Source organism: Elephas maximus, chromosome 23, assembly GCF_024166365.1.
Source record: "Elephas maximus indicus isolate mEleMax1 chromosome 23, mEleMax1 primary haplotype, whole genome shotgun sequence".
In the NCBI taxonomy this organism is placed as follows: Eukaryota; Metazoa; Chordata; class Mammalia; order Proboscidea; family Elephantidae; genus Elephas; species Elephas maximus.
In genome coordinates, this window is record NC_064841.1 from 9,042,320 (window position 1) to 9,061,226 (window position 18,907).

Genomic DNA, 18,907 nt, shown 5'->3' on the forward strand with positions numbered 1-18,907 from the left:
TGGAAGAAAGGACCCAGCCCATGTGAAGGAAGGAGGGAGCAAGCAAATGCCATGTGCCAGTGGTGTAGCTGGGAGACCTGTGCCAGCCCCAGTCCCAGGACAAGGAGTTGACTCTAAGTAGGAAATGTTTTCTGGGGTTGCCAGCTAATGCACAGATTTGAAGAGAACCCGACGGCTGAGGATCCAAGTGGATCTGGAAACTGTTGGTTCCAGGGACCATTGGCTCCACCTTAAGACTTGACCAGGGCGGGGACAAAGGACTGAGGCAGAAACCCAGCCAGGAGGCAAAACTAGGTGCTCCTCATTGCATTAAATAGGCCAAGGCTGGAGATAGATGCCTTGGCAAATGTCCAAAGGACCAGCTATCATGGTGAAAAAGGCATGATTGGCAACTGGGGAAGCTGAGGCACGGGTCAAGCTGAGGCAACAGTAACAGCTATGGTGAGAGATTTCACCAGTTGGATTTTAAATCATATTGAGACCCAGGGCATCTCAAGACAAGTTGGCCACATCCATCCTGTCTTAGTTATCTAGCGCTGCTATAATAGAAATATCACAAGTGAATGGCTTTAACAAAGAGAAATTACTTCTCTCACAGTCCAGAACGCTGGGAGCCAGAATTCAGAGTGCCACCTCCAGGGGAAGGCTTTCTCTCTCTGTGTCAGCTCTAGAGGAAGGTGCTTGTCACTAATCTTCCCAGGCTGAGGAGTTTCTCAGCGTAGCGACCCTAGGTCCAAAGGACGTGCACCCCTCCTGGTTCTTCATTCTTGGCCGTAGGAGGTCCCTCTCCTCTCCACTTGATTCTCTCTTTCATATCTCAGAAGAGATTGACTCAAGATGAAATGTAATCCTGTAAAGTGTGTCCTGCCTCTTATCCTACCTCATTAACAACGTAAAAGTTAGGATTTATAACACATAGGATAATCACATCAGATCACAAAATGGTGGGCAACCACACAATACTGGGAATCATGGCCTAGCCAAGTTGACACACATTTTGGGGGTGGGCGTACAACTGAATCTGTAACACACCCCAACCCTCCCACCCCACCTACATTCTAGAACATCAGGCAGAGACCTCTCTTTGGGATCCTACAAGAGAGAGTTGGAAGAGGTCACTCCTGTTCTGAGGACATGCTGACACACACTGAGGCGTGTTAGCACAAACAACCCAGGGCCACCCTAGTTATCTGGGCAAAGACTCACATTTGCTCTGCAGTCAGAGCTACCATGCATATAAAGTTTCGTAGTTTGCGCAGTGCACACAACGCCTTTACTGAGAGGAGTGTGTGGAGTGAAATCCCTTCCTGGAACCCACACAAAACCTTCACGCAACATCTACATCTGGTTTTTGAGCAGAAAGGCAGGGCTAGGTCTGACTGCAATATTTCCAACTTCAATGTAAACTTTCCTTAAGCTCCTCAGACAGGATATAACCAGATATAGGGACTACCAATACCAGTATCAGTTGCTGGCAAGTTGATTGCGACTCATGGTGACCCCACGTGTGTCAGAGGAGAACTGTGCTCCTTACGGTCTTTCAATGGCCGGTTTTTCAGGAGTAGATGGCCAGGCTTTTCTTCCAAGGTGCCTCTTGGTAGACGAGGGCTTCAAACTGGTTCCTCTTGGTTCAGTCATGGTTGAGGAAGCAAAACCAGAACAGACACGAATTTCTAAAATTTGGGTGATCTGGAATGAGAAAATTAGAGGTCTAAGCCCTGCTGAAATTTACTCTCCCTCTTAGAAAGCAAGGGCAGAGTAAGCATTGCATAGCAACCAAATCTCTTTCCCCATCAGATTTTAAGCAGAGTTGGAAACAGCAGTGCCCCGCTCAGAGATGGTGGCCAAACATACTGCTTTGAATGTGTGTCGCTGTCCACAGTCCTGCCAATAATCCAATGTCATGCATCAGGCTCCTGAAAGGGCTCACTACATCTCTTCCAAGTCTCCCATTCCAGGGCTTTGACCTATAATATTTTCTGTTCTGGCTATTGTTCCAGATCACCCAAATTGTAACAGCTCAGGTCAGTTCTCGTTCTGCTTCATCAGCCATGGCTGAGCCAGTTTGAGGCCCTCGGGTAGGCTTGAACCTCCAACCTTTCATTTAGCAGCCCTGCGCGTTAACTTTGCACCACTTAGGGACTCCAGGTATAGGGACTTCTTGTTGTTAGTTGCCATTGAGTCATTTCCTACTCATGGCAGGTTGGCAGAGCTCTCACGAGACCCTGCACTTTGCTCATTGGCCTCAGAGTGCCTTCTCTACCTAGTTAATCCTTCTGCTTTAAGCAATGAAGACAGTAACGCGTAATCCTATTGGGTCCTCAGTATTCAGTGGTTATGCTATCCACATTATGGTATAGAAGCAGGAGTTAGAGCAACTCTCTGTATTTCACTCGACAAAATAATGATTTTAGTGAACCATCTTTAATAATGAGATATTGGCCTCTGTAATAAATTTCGGAAACCCTGGTGGCACAGTGGTTAAGAGCTACAGCTGCTAACCAAAAGGTTGGCAGTTCAAATCCACCAGGCACTCCTTGGAAACTCTATGGGGCAGTTCTACTCTGTCATGTAGGGTTGCTATGAGTCCCAATCGACTCGATGGTAATGGGTTTGATTGGTTTTTGGTAATGAATTTCAAGGGAGAATGTCATTTTACAATGTATACCTATCTGAATAATACACTACCTTTTGTGTGGAAAAAAGAAAACTATGATTCCATGTTGGCATTTGCCAGTATACATATAAAAATTCCAGAAGGTTTCCTAAGACATAACAGTGGTCACCCGTTGCAGGTGGGACAGAGAGACACTTGGATGAGAGGGAGTCTTTTCACAGCATAGCTTCAAGACAAAGTATAGAGAAAGCATTCACAGACATTTCCAAAGTCGTCCAGTCTCTTTCTCTCTGGTGGAGGCAGAAGAGTCTGGGTCTGAATTCCCTGACTTATCTACAAACACAAATGTGATGCAATTGGAGACCTCCCGGGTGACTTTTCCAAGGTAATTCTCTCCCTTTGGAAAAGCCTGGAGACAAAAGAACCAGACCACTGCAGCCTGAAACGGGGTTGACGGAGTGTTAAGGAAGTCCCAGAAGTAGAGATAATTGATTTTTTTTTTTTTTAAGAAAAAGAAAAAAAATGAATTTGGATTTATTCCCATTATGTAGGCCAGACGATAACATTCCTTTAAATAGCAGTAGCATTAATTAAACGCACCCTGGGATTTAAAGACGGCAAGCCTTGGGGATTCTGAATAAGCACGTTCCGGGGCGGCGGTCTGGAAGCTTGACCGATTGGAATCGACGTTCCGGCAAGCGCAGTAGCCTGGCAAACGATCAGAGCTGACGGAATACTAATATTCACTTGAGAATGCCCTTTATTGTTGCTTGGTTGTTGTCTTCTCCTTTCTCTCTTTGGTGTAGGAATACATGGCATTTCTTAATGTTGGTGCATACTCTCTCTTTCCTGGGAATCTGCTGAGAAAGCTGGGTGTGTGAGGTGGTAAAGCACCCATGTGCCTTCCTTTCCCCCAGATCTCCTGTTTCTCAGCTTGTCCTGACCTAGTGCCAGCACTGCAGCATCTCTTCCCGCAACCTGACATTTGCTAGTGTGTTCGGTGTAATGAACTGTGGCGGAGGCTGTAGAGGAGGTGAGCATTTGTTCTGGGCCCTCCCACTAGCCCCATCCAGTTGCCTTTTTTTCTCTCCAGTGAAAGTTATCTACCCTCCTCCAGTCCCAGGCCCTTCTCCTGGACTCAGCGTGGATGAATCCCTGTAGCCTCTTCTCAGCAGCCAAGAAGCAAATACTTGGTGTATCTGCATACCATCCAGTGGTATAATATCAAAAATGAAATACTGGGAGGCCAACTTTGAGCTCCCCAAGGAACAAAGCTCTAGGAGCAGGATAATAGGCATGGGGTGGCTTTTTGGGAGCAAGAGGCACAGCCTGGTGCCCCCAGCATAAGGTCTGGCTCATAGATGGGCCTCAATAGATGGTGGCTTAATTAACTGATTCACAGCGTCTGTGGACCATCTCTAGAGAGGTGTCTCAGTATGGGGTAGTGGATGTCTCCTGTTGGCCCTACCCAAATCCACGCTCCATCCTTCTCCACCCAGCTGTCTGCCCAGAAGTCTGGCCCAGCATGGAGCCCTGGAGGGAGGCTGGAGGGACGGAGGGAATGAAGTTGGGTTGTTTATGGTCTCCTGTATCTGAAGTTACAGCTCCTCTCAAGGTAGCCTTGCACCAGGATGCTCTCCTTTGTGGTTCTGGTAACCATCCTCCTCTGACCCTTCTGGTCTAGGAACCCTAAAGGCTCCTCACTGTTGCGAGTCCTGGGACACTGCATTAGCCATTGTGGTTTCCTACATCCAGCCCACATCTTTATACATAGTACCTGTATTCAGCTTTCCTTAAATGAATCATCCTGATTGGAGAGGGCCATCTGTTCCCTGCTGGGACCGTGGCTGGCACAAGTTGAAAGGCTTGCATTTGAGTCCTGGCAATGCCACTTAATAGACATGTAGTCTTGGGCATGCCACTTAACTGCTCTGGGCTCCAGATCCTCTAATTGTAGAACGAAAGGGCAGAACTAGATTTTCTGATTCAACAAATACTCATTGTGAGTGCTGTACTCAGGCACTATGCCAAAAAAAAAAAAAAAAAAAAATGCCAGACGTGGACAAATCAATGGTGAACATGGGAAAACCAAGAGTCTACCAATCTATTTGATGGTCTAGGATATAAATGTTCCCTCCAGGCTCATTAATTCTAAAATCTCTGATTCCATGATGGTCCGGTAGTTTATAAGGCTAGAAAGGATTTAGAGAAGAGGCTTCAAAGATGGTTATTCTCCTTCCAGTTGGGTGGAGAAAGGATTGGGGAGGCCTAGACAGGGACAAGTGGTCAAGGGAATCTCTGAGCCCAGGGACAAGGTACAAGGGGTCGGGGTTAGAAACCTAAGGCTACTGGGAAGAATGACCTGGGGCCTCTGACTTTCACTCTGTGTATGTGTGTGTATGTGTGTAATGACTATGATCACTGTTACCATCATCATCATCATCATCATCATCAAATGGAAGTTAATGCCATGAAAAATAGGCATTCCTTACAAACACGTGAAAGGTAACAAAGTGAAATAAAAACCACAAACCACGCGTGGTTGTGTTAAATAATAACAGCTATTACAATCATTATTAGAACCATTTGCCATTCACGTCTAGTTACCATCCAGCACCACCACACTGCATGGCATTAAATATGTGTCAGGTTAATCTTGTTATAAACTCCATCTCCTACATGATATAAAAGTCGATGTCACACAGAGAAGATGAGTCATCTGTTTGTCACCCTGGCCGATGGGGCCTGGCCTGAGAGGCCTGCAGTCCATCTATTTCCCAGGCTCCCCCAGGACATGGCCAGGGTTTCCAAATCCTATCAAAAGAATCCTATACAGTATGATTTCCACGCCTGGTAAGATCTCAAATGCCCTCCTGATTCCTAAAATTCTAGAATCAGAGGTCAGCGCTGATATGCCTTTGGAGGGTGACGCTGTCTAAGCTAGAGGTGGCAACAGGCAGCACAGGCAGGAATTTGGCTCGGCTTGCAGAATTTATTTCAACCGAATCTGAATTCTAAACTTTCTTAGTCTCGATGGTCCTAATTTCTCACATTACACAACGGCTTCTCCTCCCTTCGTCCTGCCAGTCTCTGATCCTTTTCCTTCTGTGCCAGGACTTTCTTGCACACAACAACGCGTTCCAATGCAGACAGGCTGTGTTTTTACAGAGGTGCTAATACTTTACATTTGATCAGCACTTACGGGTCTCAATGCCTTTTCCATACTTTGTCTCCTTGATGATATCTGAGACGTGGACTGGCAGAGGTTGTCCCCATTTCTGGATAAGCACATAAAGAAGTCAGACAATTTGTTTCCAGGGTCACCCGTTCAGTAGGTAACCAAACTGGGGTTTCTCAGTCCTCAAGTCCAAGTAGCCATCTTTTTTCTCTGCTGTGCAGCCTTGGTTGAGGGAGATACTTTCCATTCGTTCTCTATGTCTCTCGTGGGGATATGCTGGGTTGGGGGCCCCCTTTGGCCATCGTACACCTCAAGTCTGGGTCTTCCAGGAGCTGCCTTGGTGCTTGCCAGCTCCCCCTCCTTGTCTGTGACCAGGAGAGCACGTTGTGTCCACCCTAGGACACTGTAGGAATACTTTCCCCCTGAGTGCATTTCTGGGCCCTTGTTCACATTGAAAGTCACCGGCCCCTATTTCTCTGCAGAGAAAACCTTCTCTTTTGAAGGCGAGAGCAGAGAAGGCCAGAAAATAAACTCTAGCCAAGGAAGCAGGTGCTGGCTGACGTGCTTTGGGGAAGGCCATTCCAGATGCATGCTCCGCCTGTGTCCTTCCTCTTTAAGAACCATCAGGGCCTGCTCTCAGGGGCCTGCTGCGTCTCCTTGTCATGGATGCAGACCTGGGAAGAGGTATCTCCCCGATTGGCCCCATGCTCCATTTGTTCACACTCTTAAACTGGCTCTAAATGTCTGAATATGGTACACAATGCCCTCCAGGATTAGACCCAAGCTACGTACAAATGGTTAATGCGCTCAGCTGCTAACTGAAAGGTTGAAGGTTCGAGTCCACCCAGAGGTACCTTGGAAGGAAGTCTTGGTGATCTACTTCCAAAAACCAGCCAGTGAAAACCCTATGGGGCACATGAGGCCACCGTGAGTCAGCGTCCACTTGACAGCAACTGGTAACTGGTCATTCTCCAGCCTCAGCTTCCCCTCTGCCTGACTCGGAGTCCAAACACACACACACACACACACACACACACACACACACCATACACACACACACCCCACACACACACACACACCACACACACACACACCCCACACACACACCACACACACACACACCACACACACCACACACACACACCACACACACACACACCACACACACACACACACACACACACCACACACCACACACACAGAGTATTCCAATCATGCCGAACTACTCCTTTGTCCTTGGACACTGGGTACTTAGAGTATGTGTGCTTGCAGATCTTTCTCTCTTGTGTGGTGTGCCTCAGTGTGTGAAGGTAGCCTCTATGGAACGTGGAGTGCTTTGGGCATGTGGCATTGAGAAACATATTGTGTAACACTGAGTAGCCTAATGAGAAAGTTAACCCCTTCTCCTCTCTGGCAGGCAATCCCTCTAATAAGGCCAGAAGAAGTACCTGTTCACATCTCTTTAACACTTCCTATCTCCTTTTTTGGAGCCCTGGTGGTGCAGTGGTTAAGAGCTCAGCTGCTAACCAGAAGGTCAACAGTTCGAATCCACCAGGTGCTCCTGGGAAACACTACGGGGCAGTTCTACTCTGTCCTCCAGGTTCACTATGAGTTGGAATGGACCCGATGGCAACAGGTTTGGTTTTCTTAACCTCCTTTTTTAATCAGAGTGCAGGCCTCAGGCAGAGCCATCACAGGGAAGTCTCTAGCTGTAATACTGTAACGTTTTATTTTCATTATATTTTATCACTTACAGAAAGTGGTTTGGATTCCCATTTAAGGAAATGATATAAACTGTTCTTTTGAAAATAAATGCTCCCTAAGTTATTTAAAAAAAAACAAAAAAATGAGCCCTGGTGGTGCAGTGATTAAAGAGCTCGGCTTAAAGAGCTCGGCTTTGCTAACCAAAAGGTCGGTGGCTTCAACACACTAGCCGCTCTGAGGGAAAAAGACTTGGCAGTCGCCTTCCGTAAAGATTAGAGCCTAGGAAACCCTGGGCAGTTCTGCTCTGTTGATAGGGTTGCTATGAGTTGGGATCAACTGGATGGCAGTGGGTTTTTTTTTTTTTTTTAAATAAAAAAATGACCCAAGCTAATGAATACTATTAAGTGATAATCGGCACATGAATATGGCAGGAATCATAAAGGTGGGGCATACAGGGTGAAAGGCGGGAAAGTACCGCTGCAGTGTTAGAGGAGTGGGTGCGAATTCCACCAGCTCCGTTTCTACTAGCTGTGTGACCTGAGGAAAGTACCTTAACCTCTCTGTGCCTCAGTTCCCTTATCTGTAAAAGAAGGATATTAGCAGAGTTTTCCTTGAATGTGGAGCCCTGGGTGGCACAAACAGTTAAGCACTCAACTACTAGCTGAAATGTTGGCATTTCAAACACACCCAGAGGTACTTTGGAAGACAGTCCTGGTGATCTGCTTCTAAAAGGTCACAGTTTGGAAACCCTATGGAGCCATTCTACTCTGCACACATGGGGTGGCCATCAGTCGGGATCAACTGGACAGCAACTAACAACAACACTCTGAACGTAAAACACTTAGCCCAGTGTCTGGTACATAGAAAATGCTCAATAAATGCTGACTGCCATTTACCCAGCTCGAATGCTGCCTCTTCCATGAAGCCTTCCTAAGTATTTTGATCAGAAGTTCCCTCCCCTTCTTCTGTTCTCTCATGGTACTTTGTCCTTGTCTTATGGGCTGTCATATATTGTCTTATACATAGTCGTAGGGTGTTAGCCTATTGACATATCTATATTCCACAAAGGGCCTTGATTATGAATGGATCCCCCCTTTTGTTTTCATGTTTTTAGTTTATAAAGACGTACAAAAAATTTGCTCATATTTTTTGAGCGAAGCCCTAAAGATCCTCTCCAATTTCAACATTCTGTGCAGTATCCAGGAGAACCTCAAAGATCCTAGAGCAAGAGAAGAGATAATGCTGGTTTAATATATAAATCACTACTGCACACAGGCTAGAAACATTGGGTTCTGTCTGGTCCCCTTTTCTGGAGGGAGAGAGAGAAAGGCCCACAGATGGGGGCAGCAGGAGTTAGGAAGTCATCGGAATAAGGACGAGGGAGGGGCACCGGGACAGAGCACAGCCCACGACAGACTACAAGGAGGTGAAGGGAAGATGGCTGGCAATGGACGGTAAGTCACAAGGGACAAAACGCTCTAGAGGACGCTACGCTGTAGGATTACACACTGGGCCTTCAGAAGAAAATTTCGTAACTGAACCTGACATGACTCTTTTGCACAGGACTTTTTATAATTAAAATACGAGAAGGAAGTGTGAACCTGAATGTAGAAAGAGGACAAAGACCCACCTACCTCTACGGTTCCTCCATCTTGCTTAAGGCTGGTCTGATGAGAAGGATGTCTGAGAGGAGTTATCTTTGATCGAATCATCTATTTCCCCTCTTTTCAGAAGTTGCGACAGAGCCTCTTTGGAAATACTGCCCATATCTTCAGTTATGATTGGAAAAAGGCCTATTTCAAGTTCCGTGAACCTTTTTCTGACCTGGCTTTTGCTTTGGAAGTGGGAAAGGTAATAGCCAGCTGATGACTTTTTTAAATCCTACTCCCCGTGTTCCCTACTCAGGCTTCCTTTCCTTCCTCATCCATATGAATGTATGTTTTCATTATAATCATATGTAGAAACACACTTATAATCTAAAATTAACCTTAAATTGTAACAGACTGTTGGAAATTCTAACATCCTGTCTGCGTTGTAACAAGTCTCCACATCCCTGTTTTCAAATTCTAGTTTGCCTGTCTCTTCTGTCCAAGTCTTAGGCACGGCGGAGGGTATAGGAGGCAAGAGGAGATCTAGAAACTTTTTTTCTGGCTTTTTAAAATCACAGTAATTCATGCCATCGACCACCAGGCAACGCCTAAATTTCAAGGGCTAGCTAACTAGTTCTTTACCCCCTACACCAAAAACTGAACACATTGCTGTTGAGTCCATTCCAACTCATAGCAACCCTGTAGGACAGAGTAGAGCTGCCCCATAGGGTTTCCTAGGCTGTAAATCTTTACGGGAGCAGGCTGCCACCTTTTTCTCCCATGGAGCAGCTGATGGGTTCAAACGGTTGACCTTTTGGTTAACAGCCAAGCGCTTTAACCACTGTGCCACCAGAAAAACCAAGCCAAACCAAACCCATTGCTATCAAGTTGATTCCAACTCATAGTGACCGTATTAGACAGAGTAGAACTGCCCCGTGGTGTTTCCGAGGAGTGCCTGGTGGATTCGAACTTCCGATCTTTTGGTTAACAGCCATAGCTCTAACCACTACACCACCAGGGTTTCCCCCTTATCTCCTACAACCTAAACATTTGTTATGAAGCAGGGGCATAGTGAAGGTAGGATTTACCAGTTGTCATAGAGCCAACTCCGACTCATGGTGATCCCATGTGTGTCAGAGGAGAACTGTGCTCCGTAAGTTTTCAGTGTCTGAGTGATCACAAGTACGTTGTCAGGGCATTCTTCTGAGGTGCCTCTGGGTGCACTTGAACCTCCATCCTTTTGGTCAGCAGACAAGTATGTTAAACGTTTGCACCACCCAGGTACTCCTAAGGTAGAATGTTGTTGTTGTGTGCCTTTGAATCAATTCCAACTCATAGCAACCCTCTATGATGGAGTAGAACTTACCCCATAGGGTTTTTTAGGCTGTAATTTTTCTGGGAGTAGGTTGCCAGGTCTTTTCACCCACATAGCCACTGGTGGGTTTGAACCATTGTCCTTTCAGTTAGCAGCTGAGTGCTTAAACACTGTGCCACCAGGGCTCCTTAAGTAGAATAAAGGAGGACATGTATCCCCAGTCTACAGAACTCCACAAAAAACTAGTCATTGCAGATTCTAGCCCAGCCATGACCCAAAGAAAGGGATGGTACACACCTGTACCACATCCACACGCTTGACTTAGCCTGGGGTATGTCATTATACCAGGAGGGAAAAGACCGCAGAGAAGAATAGATAATGCCATCCATTTATAAGAGTTCTTTTTTGCAACTTTGGCTCCGAGTAGTTCCACTACAGTTGTAAACCCCTGCTTCCATCTTCACTCGTCTCACTATTTATCCTCTTTGTTTCAGGGAGGTGCCCGAGGCATTCAGATGGCTGTACAAGCATCCATCATCAAATACTTGTTGTTTACAAGGAAGGGCAAAGATGGTAACATTCACAGGTGAGAGAACCGTCAGAAGTACTTGAACGTGTTACCCATTTCACTAGAACCTTTAAAAAAAAAAAATTATGTGCTAAATAATCACAACTGAAAAATTCAGCCTTTTCAGGCAGGGGACCTGCCTCATAAGACAGGCTCTATTTCTAGCAGGGGGATGAGTTCCATGGCTGGGGAGGGCTCTCCTGGGGTCACCCTCAATGTTCAGCTGCAGGAATAATCTTGGCAGGTGTTATGCTCTGCTGCAGACCGCCCTGTCAGGTCTAAGGAAGCACCAGGTCTCAGGTGGGCTTGCTTGTCTACAGTTTGATGGGAAGCCCCACCTGACAATTCTAGAGAGGAACAAAGCAGGGTGATGGAAAACCTGATAAATGAAGGATCAATTCTATTTAACCCAGCTGACAAAATACAGTGTTTAGTAGTTGCTTATTAAGACAAAAAAAAAAAAAAAAATCAGTTCAAATTGTTTTATCTTTAGAAGTTAACAAACCCTATCATCTGCAAAGCTCCATGCGGGATATTAGAGGAGATGTAAAGAAGTAAAAGGCATACATCTCCCCTCAGGCAGGACAAGTTATCACCGAAAACAGGAACTAAACGTAGGGTACACTTTAAGATCACAAATTGGTAAGTTCCCTGGAAGGAGAGCCCCAGATGGGAATTCTTATGCAAATGATTTATTAAGGAAGTGCCCTCAGGAAAAATCTGTAAGGGGGGGAGTGGGAAGCAAAATGTCAAAGGAGAAGAACTTAAGTCTTGTTGTTGTGCGGGGTTGAGTCAATTTCAAATCATAGTGGCCCCATGTGACAGAGTAGAATGGCCCCATGGAATTTTCCAGACTGTGCTCTTTATGGGAGCAGATCACTAGGTCTTTGTCCTGTAGAGCTGCTGGGTGGGTTCAAATTGCCGATCTTTGTGTTAGCAGCCAAGCTGTTAACCACTGGGCCACCAGGGCTCCTTAAGAAGCTAAGTAAGGATGTGGTTTTCAGCCACAACCAGCCTCAGCCTGATCCCACAGGGAGCTCTGGAGGGAGCATTAAAAGTACGGTAGAGTCGGCCCCACCTTCAGATAAGGGGGTGGGGATTTTGTACCTCCCACCCCAGTCAGTCATTGGCTATGGGCCATCCTTAGAAAGGGGGCATAATTCCTAGTCACTTGTGGGCAAGATGGCACCATTTCTCCAGAGAAAGTACCACTAGCAGCAGATGGGAGGTGTGCCCATCAACTGAGTAAAAGAGATCCCAAAGTCTAGATGGAATGCACACAACATTTGCTACCTGAATGTAAAGCATTGAACACAGTACCTGGCATGTGGTAAATATTAAGTAAATGTTAATGAGTAACAGCTATTACAGACCTGTTCCAAATGCTACCGTCCCATGAGCCTTCCTGAATCCTCCCGGTCAGAAGTTCTCTGTCCTTCCTCTGCACTCTCACAGCACTCTATCTTTCTACCTTGTACTAGAGTTTTGTCATATTAAGGTCCTTGGTACTCTTTTCTGTATTGCCACAGAACTGAATGGATTATATAAATCATTGCTTAGTTCTTTAATAAGCCTTTGTTGTTGTTGTGTGCCGTCGAGACAACCCCAACTCATAGCAACCCCATGCAACGGAGCAGACCTGCGCCATAGGGTTTTCCAGGCTGTCTCAGTCATCTAGTGCTGCTGTAACAGACATACCACAAGTGGATGGCTTTATCAAACAGAAGCTTATTCTCTCACAGTTTAGGAGACTAGAACTCTTAATTCAGGGCACCAGCTCCAGGGGAAGGCTTTCTCTGTCAGTTCTGGGGGAAGGTCCTTGTCATTGATCTTCCCCTGATATAGGAGCTTCTCAGTGCAGGGATCCCAGGTCCAAAGAACGAGCTCTGCTCCCAACGCTGCTTTCTTGGTGGTACGAAGGCCTTCTCCTCTCTATTTGATTCTTTTATCTCTCAAAAGAGACTGATTCAAGATACAACCTAATCCTGTAGATCAAGTCCTGGCTCATTAACATAACTGCCTCTAATCCTGCCTCAGTAATATCATAGAGGTTAGGATTTACAACATATAGGAAAATCATATCAGATCACAAAATGGAGGACAACCACACAATTCTGGGACTCATGGCCTAGACAAATTGATACACGTTTTTGGGGGACACAATTCGATCTATAACAGTTGGGAAGGACAGGTGCGGACATTCAAGGCAGAGAAATGCATGAGAAAAGGTACGGAGGTGGGCATGTGGAAAATATGTTCACCGGGCTGGTCCATCTGGGGAAGAGAATATGTAAAATGGAAACATTGGAGATAAAACTGGAGGAATTGTTTGAGGCTGAGTTTGGAAGAGGTCTATTTTATTGGGCTAGAGAGTTTGAATGGACTCCTGCTGGAGTTCAGAAGAGAGGACAGTGTTGGGATTCACTGGGGGTGTTTTAGTTATGCACTGCTATACCACAAGTGGGTGGCTTTAACAAACAAATTTATTTCCTTACAGATTAGAAGGCGAGGAGCCCTGGTGGCATAATGATTAAAGCTCTTAGCTTTAACCGAAAGGTCAGAGGTTCAATCCCACCAGTGGCAGTGTGGGAGAAAAGACCTGGTGATCTGCTCCCATAAAGATTATCACCTAGGAAACCCTACAGGGCAGTTCTACTTTGTCCTGTAAGGTCGCTATGAGTTGGAATCATACTCGATGGCAGGATTGGCTGAAATCACTAAGGAAAACAATGTACTGCTATATCAACTCCACTTCCAGCAACAGTAGAAAGGACAAGACCTCTGGTGGCTTTTCAATTGTAGGTTGATGAAGCAACCACATAGGCCCATCCTGTATACAGGAAAAAAAAACAAAAAAACAGTTGCCATTGAGTGGATTCCGTAGGATTTCCAAGGAGCGGCTGGTGGATTCGAACTGCCAACCTTTTGGTTAGCAGCCAAGCTCTTTACTACTATACCACCAGGGCTCAAATCAGAGGCCCTTGCCCATGAGTGGGAAACTGTTCATTCCAATGACTTCATACTCCCACCCCCTGCATTATAGTTTACGTGAAATAAGCAAGCGGGAGCAGGAGCAAGCCCTGGCCACAGTGCTCGCTGGCATCCTGTGGGCTGCAGGAGCAGCTCAGAAGGCCACCATCTGTCTTATCACTGAGGACACTTATGTTGCCTCAACTCCTGACTACTCCAGGGATGATTTCACAGAGCGGGTGAGTGCACTTCTGCCTGTCCTGCCAGATACGTGGCCAGTGATGCTTGAGCTCGCATCTAGACTGGCGACAGAAATGGAGCTGAGCCCCAGGGATGCTCCCACAATGCCTGGCTGGGGTCAAAGGCACCTTTCAAAGAGGCAAGTGCCCAGGGCTGTAAGTGACCCAGGCACTCAAAATGGAGAGCCTTGCTGTGAATTTCTCCTTCCAGAATTTACCATGATCAAGAATGTCCCATTCCTGAAACCGTCATAAACTGCATTTCCATAGCTACTGTCTTAAAGGTAATTAAATTCTACTAGGAAAAAAAAAAAATCTATTTGTGGTTTTAATGCTTATTGATTTAAAATTGAGGAATGTAAAAGTCATGGTGCCAGCAGCCACCCAATTTTGCCATGTGTGTTTTATATGGTCTTATGTAAGATAATGTGTCAAACTTTTAGCTACTCGATTGTGCAATGAAACAAAAAAACCCTTTGAGGTAATAGCAGTGGGTTGACATCTCTTAGATGTGACTTTCATCTTCCTTTTCATTTTCTATCTTTTATTCCTGATTTATAGCTCCAGCTGTTTGAATTTCTAGAGAAAGAAGCCACTGAGAAATTCATCTATGATCATTTACAATGTGTAAGTGTTTAAGTGTTGAGATAACCCCTTTATGCTCAACTGATCTTACAGGGATCTTCCTTCTTTTATAAAGTGTATTCCTAATGATGCTTGTTAAGAAAACCAGGTCATTTTGAGGGCTAAGAAAGGTGGAACCAGAGAAAGAGAAGCCTGCCTCTCCCTCCCCACAACCTAGAAAGAGACCCAGATCACAAAGGCTCACTCACTAATGCCCCTTTTTCCTGGGCTAATCAAACTCAGAGAATAATACTTTAGGGGGCCTATACTGGGATTTCTTTTGAGGGGGAGAAAAATGTTAAAGCTGCCTTGCCTCATCTAATGAATAAAAAACAAAAATGGTAGAAAACAAACGCCCTCGTCTTAGCTGCCAAAACAACCATCTGCATTGACTCCAAGTAAATGGCTTCTGGTCTTAAAAAGGTGGTCCCATTTTACCTCTTCTATCATTTCCTTCCACACAATGTCCTCTCCTGCAATGATTCTCCCACCCCACCCCTATCGCAGGTGGAGAGGGGACAAAACAGGGGCACTGTGATGGTGGAAAACAGAAGGTACGTTGTTAAGACTTCTCTGGGAAGGGGGAGAATGAAAGCAGGTTTCTGAGGAACCAGAAAGCAAGGACAATAAGCAGGGTAACCATTAAACCATGGACTTGCACGAGAGGAATGTGATTCGTGAAACTCACTGTTCCATTCTTTTCTAAGTTCTATAGAGGCAGAAACCTTGGGCATAAGTTCTCAGCCACATTCTATTTATTGATCTTGGTTAAACTATGTACCTTAGACCTACATCCCCTATCATCTCATAGGTCTGTTGTTAACCCATGTGGTAGGTAGAATGGTCTCCCAAAGATGTTCATGTCCTACTTCCCAGAACTTGTGAATATATTAGCTTACATGGTGTGGTGCAGTGAATTACTTAATATGGCCCTTCTAGCCACAGTCTTTGTAACTCTCACCAAATGACTGGATGGGACAAGCAAATGAGGTGCTTATGGCCCACCAAGAGGATTGGATAGCTTGCTAATAAGGTAAATAAGATGCATGGCACCCTTGGGGGGTGGTACCATGCAAATAAGGTGTATGGAGCTCTAACAAGAGGATTGGTCAGTTCTGCCATCCTAATAGGCTTAAAGGAACAATCAATCCCAGAGGGGGGCCTACTACCACCAAGAAAGAAAAGCTAGGAGTGGAGTGCATCCACTGGACCCAAGGTCCCTGCGCTGAGACCTCATAGACCCAGGAGACAGAGAGAGAGCTGTAACACCAAAGACAGCAAGAGATGACAAGAAGCAGTGGCAGAGAAATGGCAGCAGCAGAGGCAGCTGAACCAGAAGGTTGGCAGGAGACAGCATGGTGGGCTTTCCAGCTCACAGAGCAAGGCAGTTACAGTGGGTGTGCCAACCTACAGAGCAAAAGAGCTGAGCATCTTTAGGTAGGAGGCTTCCTGGTGGAGTAGGGTCCCCTCAGGCACTTGGCTGCAGAGCTAGGCTTACGGACCCAAGAGCAAAAGAGCTGAGCACCTTCAGGCCAAGCCTTTCTGGTGGAGTGGGGTACCTCCAGGCACTTACTGGCAGAGCTAAAACAGCTTTGTAACACTTGACAAGCAGGGCATAGGCCAAGGGGCCAGAGAGGTGTGCCTGCAGGCATATCTGAGAAGAGCCTGTCCTGATAGAAGAACTATATCCTGAGTTGTTTCTGATGCTGAATTGTAACCTGTCACTTCCCTAATGAACCCCATAATCATGAGTATTGACTGTGAGTTCTGTGTGGCCATCGCAGTGAATTATCAAACCCAGCAAAGAGGTAGAGAGTGTGGTGGGAGGGACGGCTGGTGTCAGAATTGGTAAAAAGTTTGGAGGATAGAGGATGTCTGACGTCCACCTCGTAGGAATCAGCCTTGGGCTGTTGATCTTGATTCTCCTTCCCCCTTGTGAAGTTAGACAAAGAGGTCAGATGTCTTCTTTACACCATTTTTACACATGGAAAAGAGGGATTAAGGCTGTAAATTAAGGTTGGAATGGAATTAAGGTTGCTAATCAGCCAACTTTAAAATAGGGAGATTATCCTGGATTATCCAGGTATACCCACTGTAATCAAGGAATCCTTAAATATGGAGCCTAACCTAACCCATCGCCATCAAGTCGGTTTCAACTCATAGAGAGCCTGTAGGACAGAGTAGAACTGCCTCCATAGGGTTTCCAATGAGTGCCTGGTAGATTCGAACTGCCGACCTTTTGGTTAGCAGTCGTAGCTCTTAACCACTATACTACCAGGGTTTCCTTAAAGGGAGGCAAAAGCGGAGTTCAGAGTCATGTGATATGAGGAGAATAGGAACTGCCTTTTACCGGCGTTGAATATGGAGGAGGGTGGTCACAAGCCAAGGAGTGCAGGTGGACCCTCTAGAAGCAGGGAAGGGAAGGAAATGGATTTTTTACTAGAGCCTCCAGAAGGACGTAGACCTGCTGACATCTTGGACTTCTGACCTCCAGAACTGTGAGATAATAAATTTGTATTGTTTACACCATTAAATTTATGGCAATTTGTTACAGCAGCAATATGAAACTAACAAAACCTACACGATAGATTTTAAATACCTGGCATGAAATGGTGACGCAGTGGTTAAGAGCTATGGCTGCTAAACAAAAGGTCAGTGGTTTAAATCCACCAACCACTCCTTGGAAACCCTTTGGGGCAGTTCTACTCTGTCCTATAGAATCACTATGAGTCAGCATTGACTCAACGACCATGGGTTTTTTGGGTTTGGACATGAAATGTTAAGCTAGAAGCCTACTTAGGAATGCTTTGTGGTGGATGGGAGATGTCTAATGTTACACAAATATAGAGGATCCATTTCAGAAATGACCCTTCCAGCAAAAAGAGGTAAGCCTCTCCCTCCCTGTCGATCTTCTACCTCTTCAGCTCAAACCTGGGAGAGTCTTATTCAATAGGAAGGACCCCCACATCTGCAAGGGATTCATAAGTATAGCCAGGGACGAGAATCAGTGAATCAGAGCTGAAGTTATACACCGAGGTCTTCCTAGTCAAAAACCAAGTATTGAGCTAGAATAAAGTCCGTAAGCAGAAGCAGACACCATAAAACAAGTGGATTTGGCACAAGAGACACCACCTGGGTCAAGCAGACCCAAGCTGGCCATTACCTTAAACACCTTGGGGAAGGGTCGGCACCATTTCCTGATTGAGGGGGGAATTGATGGCATGTATTTTCCTCTCAAGGGCATTTCCTTACCTGGGGCTTCACACTGTGATCAGAGTCTGTCATGGACTGAATTGTGTCCCCCCAAAATATGTGTCAACTTGGTTAGGCCGTGATTCCCAGTATTGTGTGGCTGTCCTCCATTTTGTGATTGTGATGTTATGTTAAAGAGGATTAGGGTGGGATTGTAACAACCTTACTAAGGTCACATCCCTGATCCAGTGTAAAGGGAATTTCCCCAGAGTGTGGCCTACATCACCTTTTATCTTATAAGAGAGGAAAGGAAAGGGAAGCAAGGAGAGGCAGGGGAACTCAAACAACCAAGAAAGCAGTGCCAGGAGCAGAGCGCATCCTTTGGACTCGGGGTCCCTGCGCAGAGAAGCTCCTCAACCAGGGGAAGATTGATGACAAGGACCTTCCTCTAGAGCTGACAGAAAGCTGTCCCTTGGAGCTGACACCCTGAATTTGGACTTGTAACCTACTAGACTGTGAGAGAATAAATTTCTCTTTGTTAAAGCCATCCACTTGTGGTATTTCTGTTATAGCAGCACTAGATGACTAAGACAGTGCCCCAACCAGACTTTGACCAAACCCCACTCACTATCAAAATTCCTTAGTCCTGTGTCCCATTCTGTTTGTGCAGAGGTCTCAAGCTGGAGGTCTAAGGGCTACATGTGGTTAGTAGACCTGTCATATATAATCTACAGCAGTAGCTCAGATAGTGTTTTTAAAAATCTGAATCAGTGAACATCAAAAAAAAAAAAAAAAGGTGGGGTAGGGGAATTCCACATGAAGACCTGGATTTTTGCTTTTCCCCTCAAAACAGAAAGTCTGGCCCCCAAAAAATCAAACCTGCTGCCGTCGACTTGATTCTGACTCATAGC

General features: G+C 45.8%; 1 protein-coding gene across 1 annotated transcript in view; it reads left to right on the forward strand.

Moving 5' to 3' along the window:
• MINDY4B (MINDY family member 4B) overlaps nt 1-18,907 on the forward strand; it is a 43,168-nt gene that overhangs the window by 2,713 nt on the left and 21,548 nt on the right. Inside the window, exons 4-7 of the mRNA XM_049867842.1 lie at nt 9,231-9,350; nt 10,898-10,989; nt 14,015-14,180; nt 14,742-14,807. Of these exons, the coding sequence (XP_049723799.1) occupies nt 9,231-9,350; nt 10,898-10,989; nt 14,015-14,180; nt 14,742-14,807 (444 nt within the window). The remainder of the gene's footprint in view (nt 1-9,230; nt 9,351-10,897; nt 10,990-14,014; nt 14,181-14,741; nt 14,808-18,907) is intronic.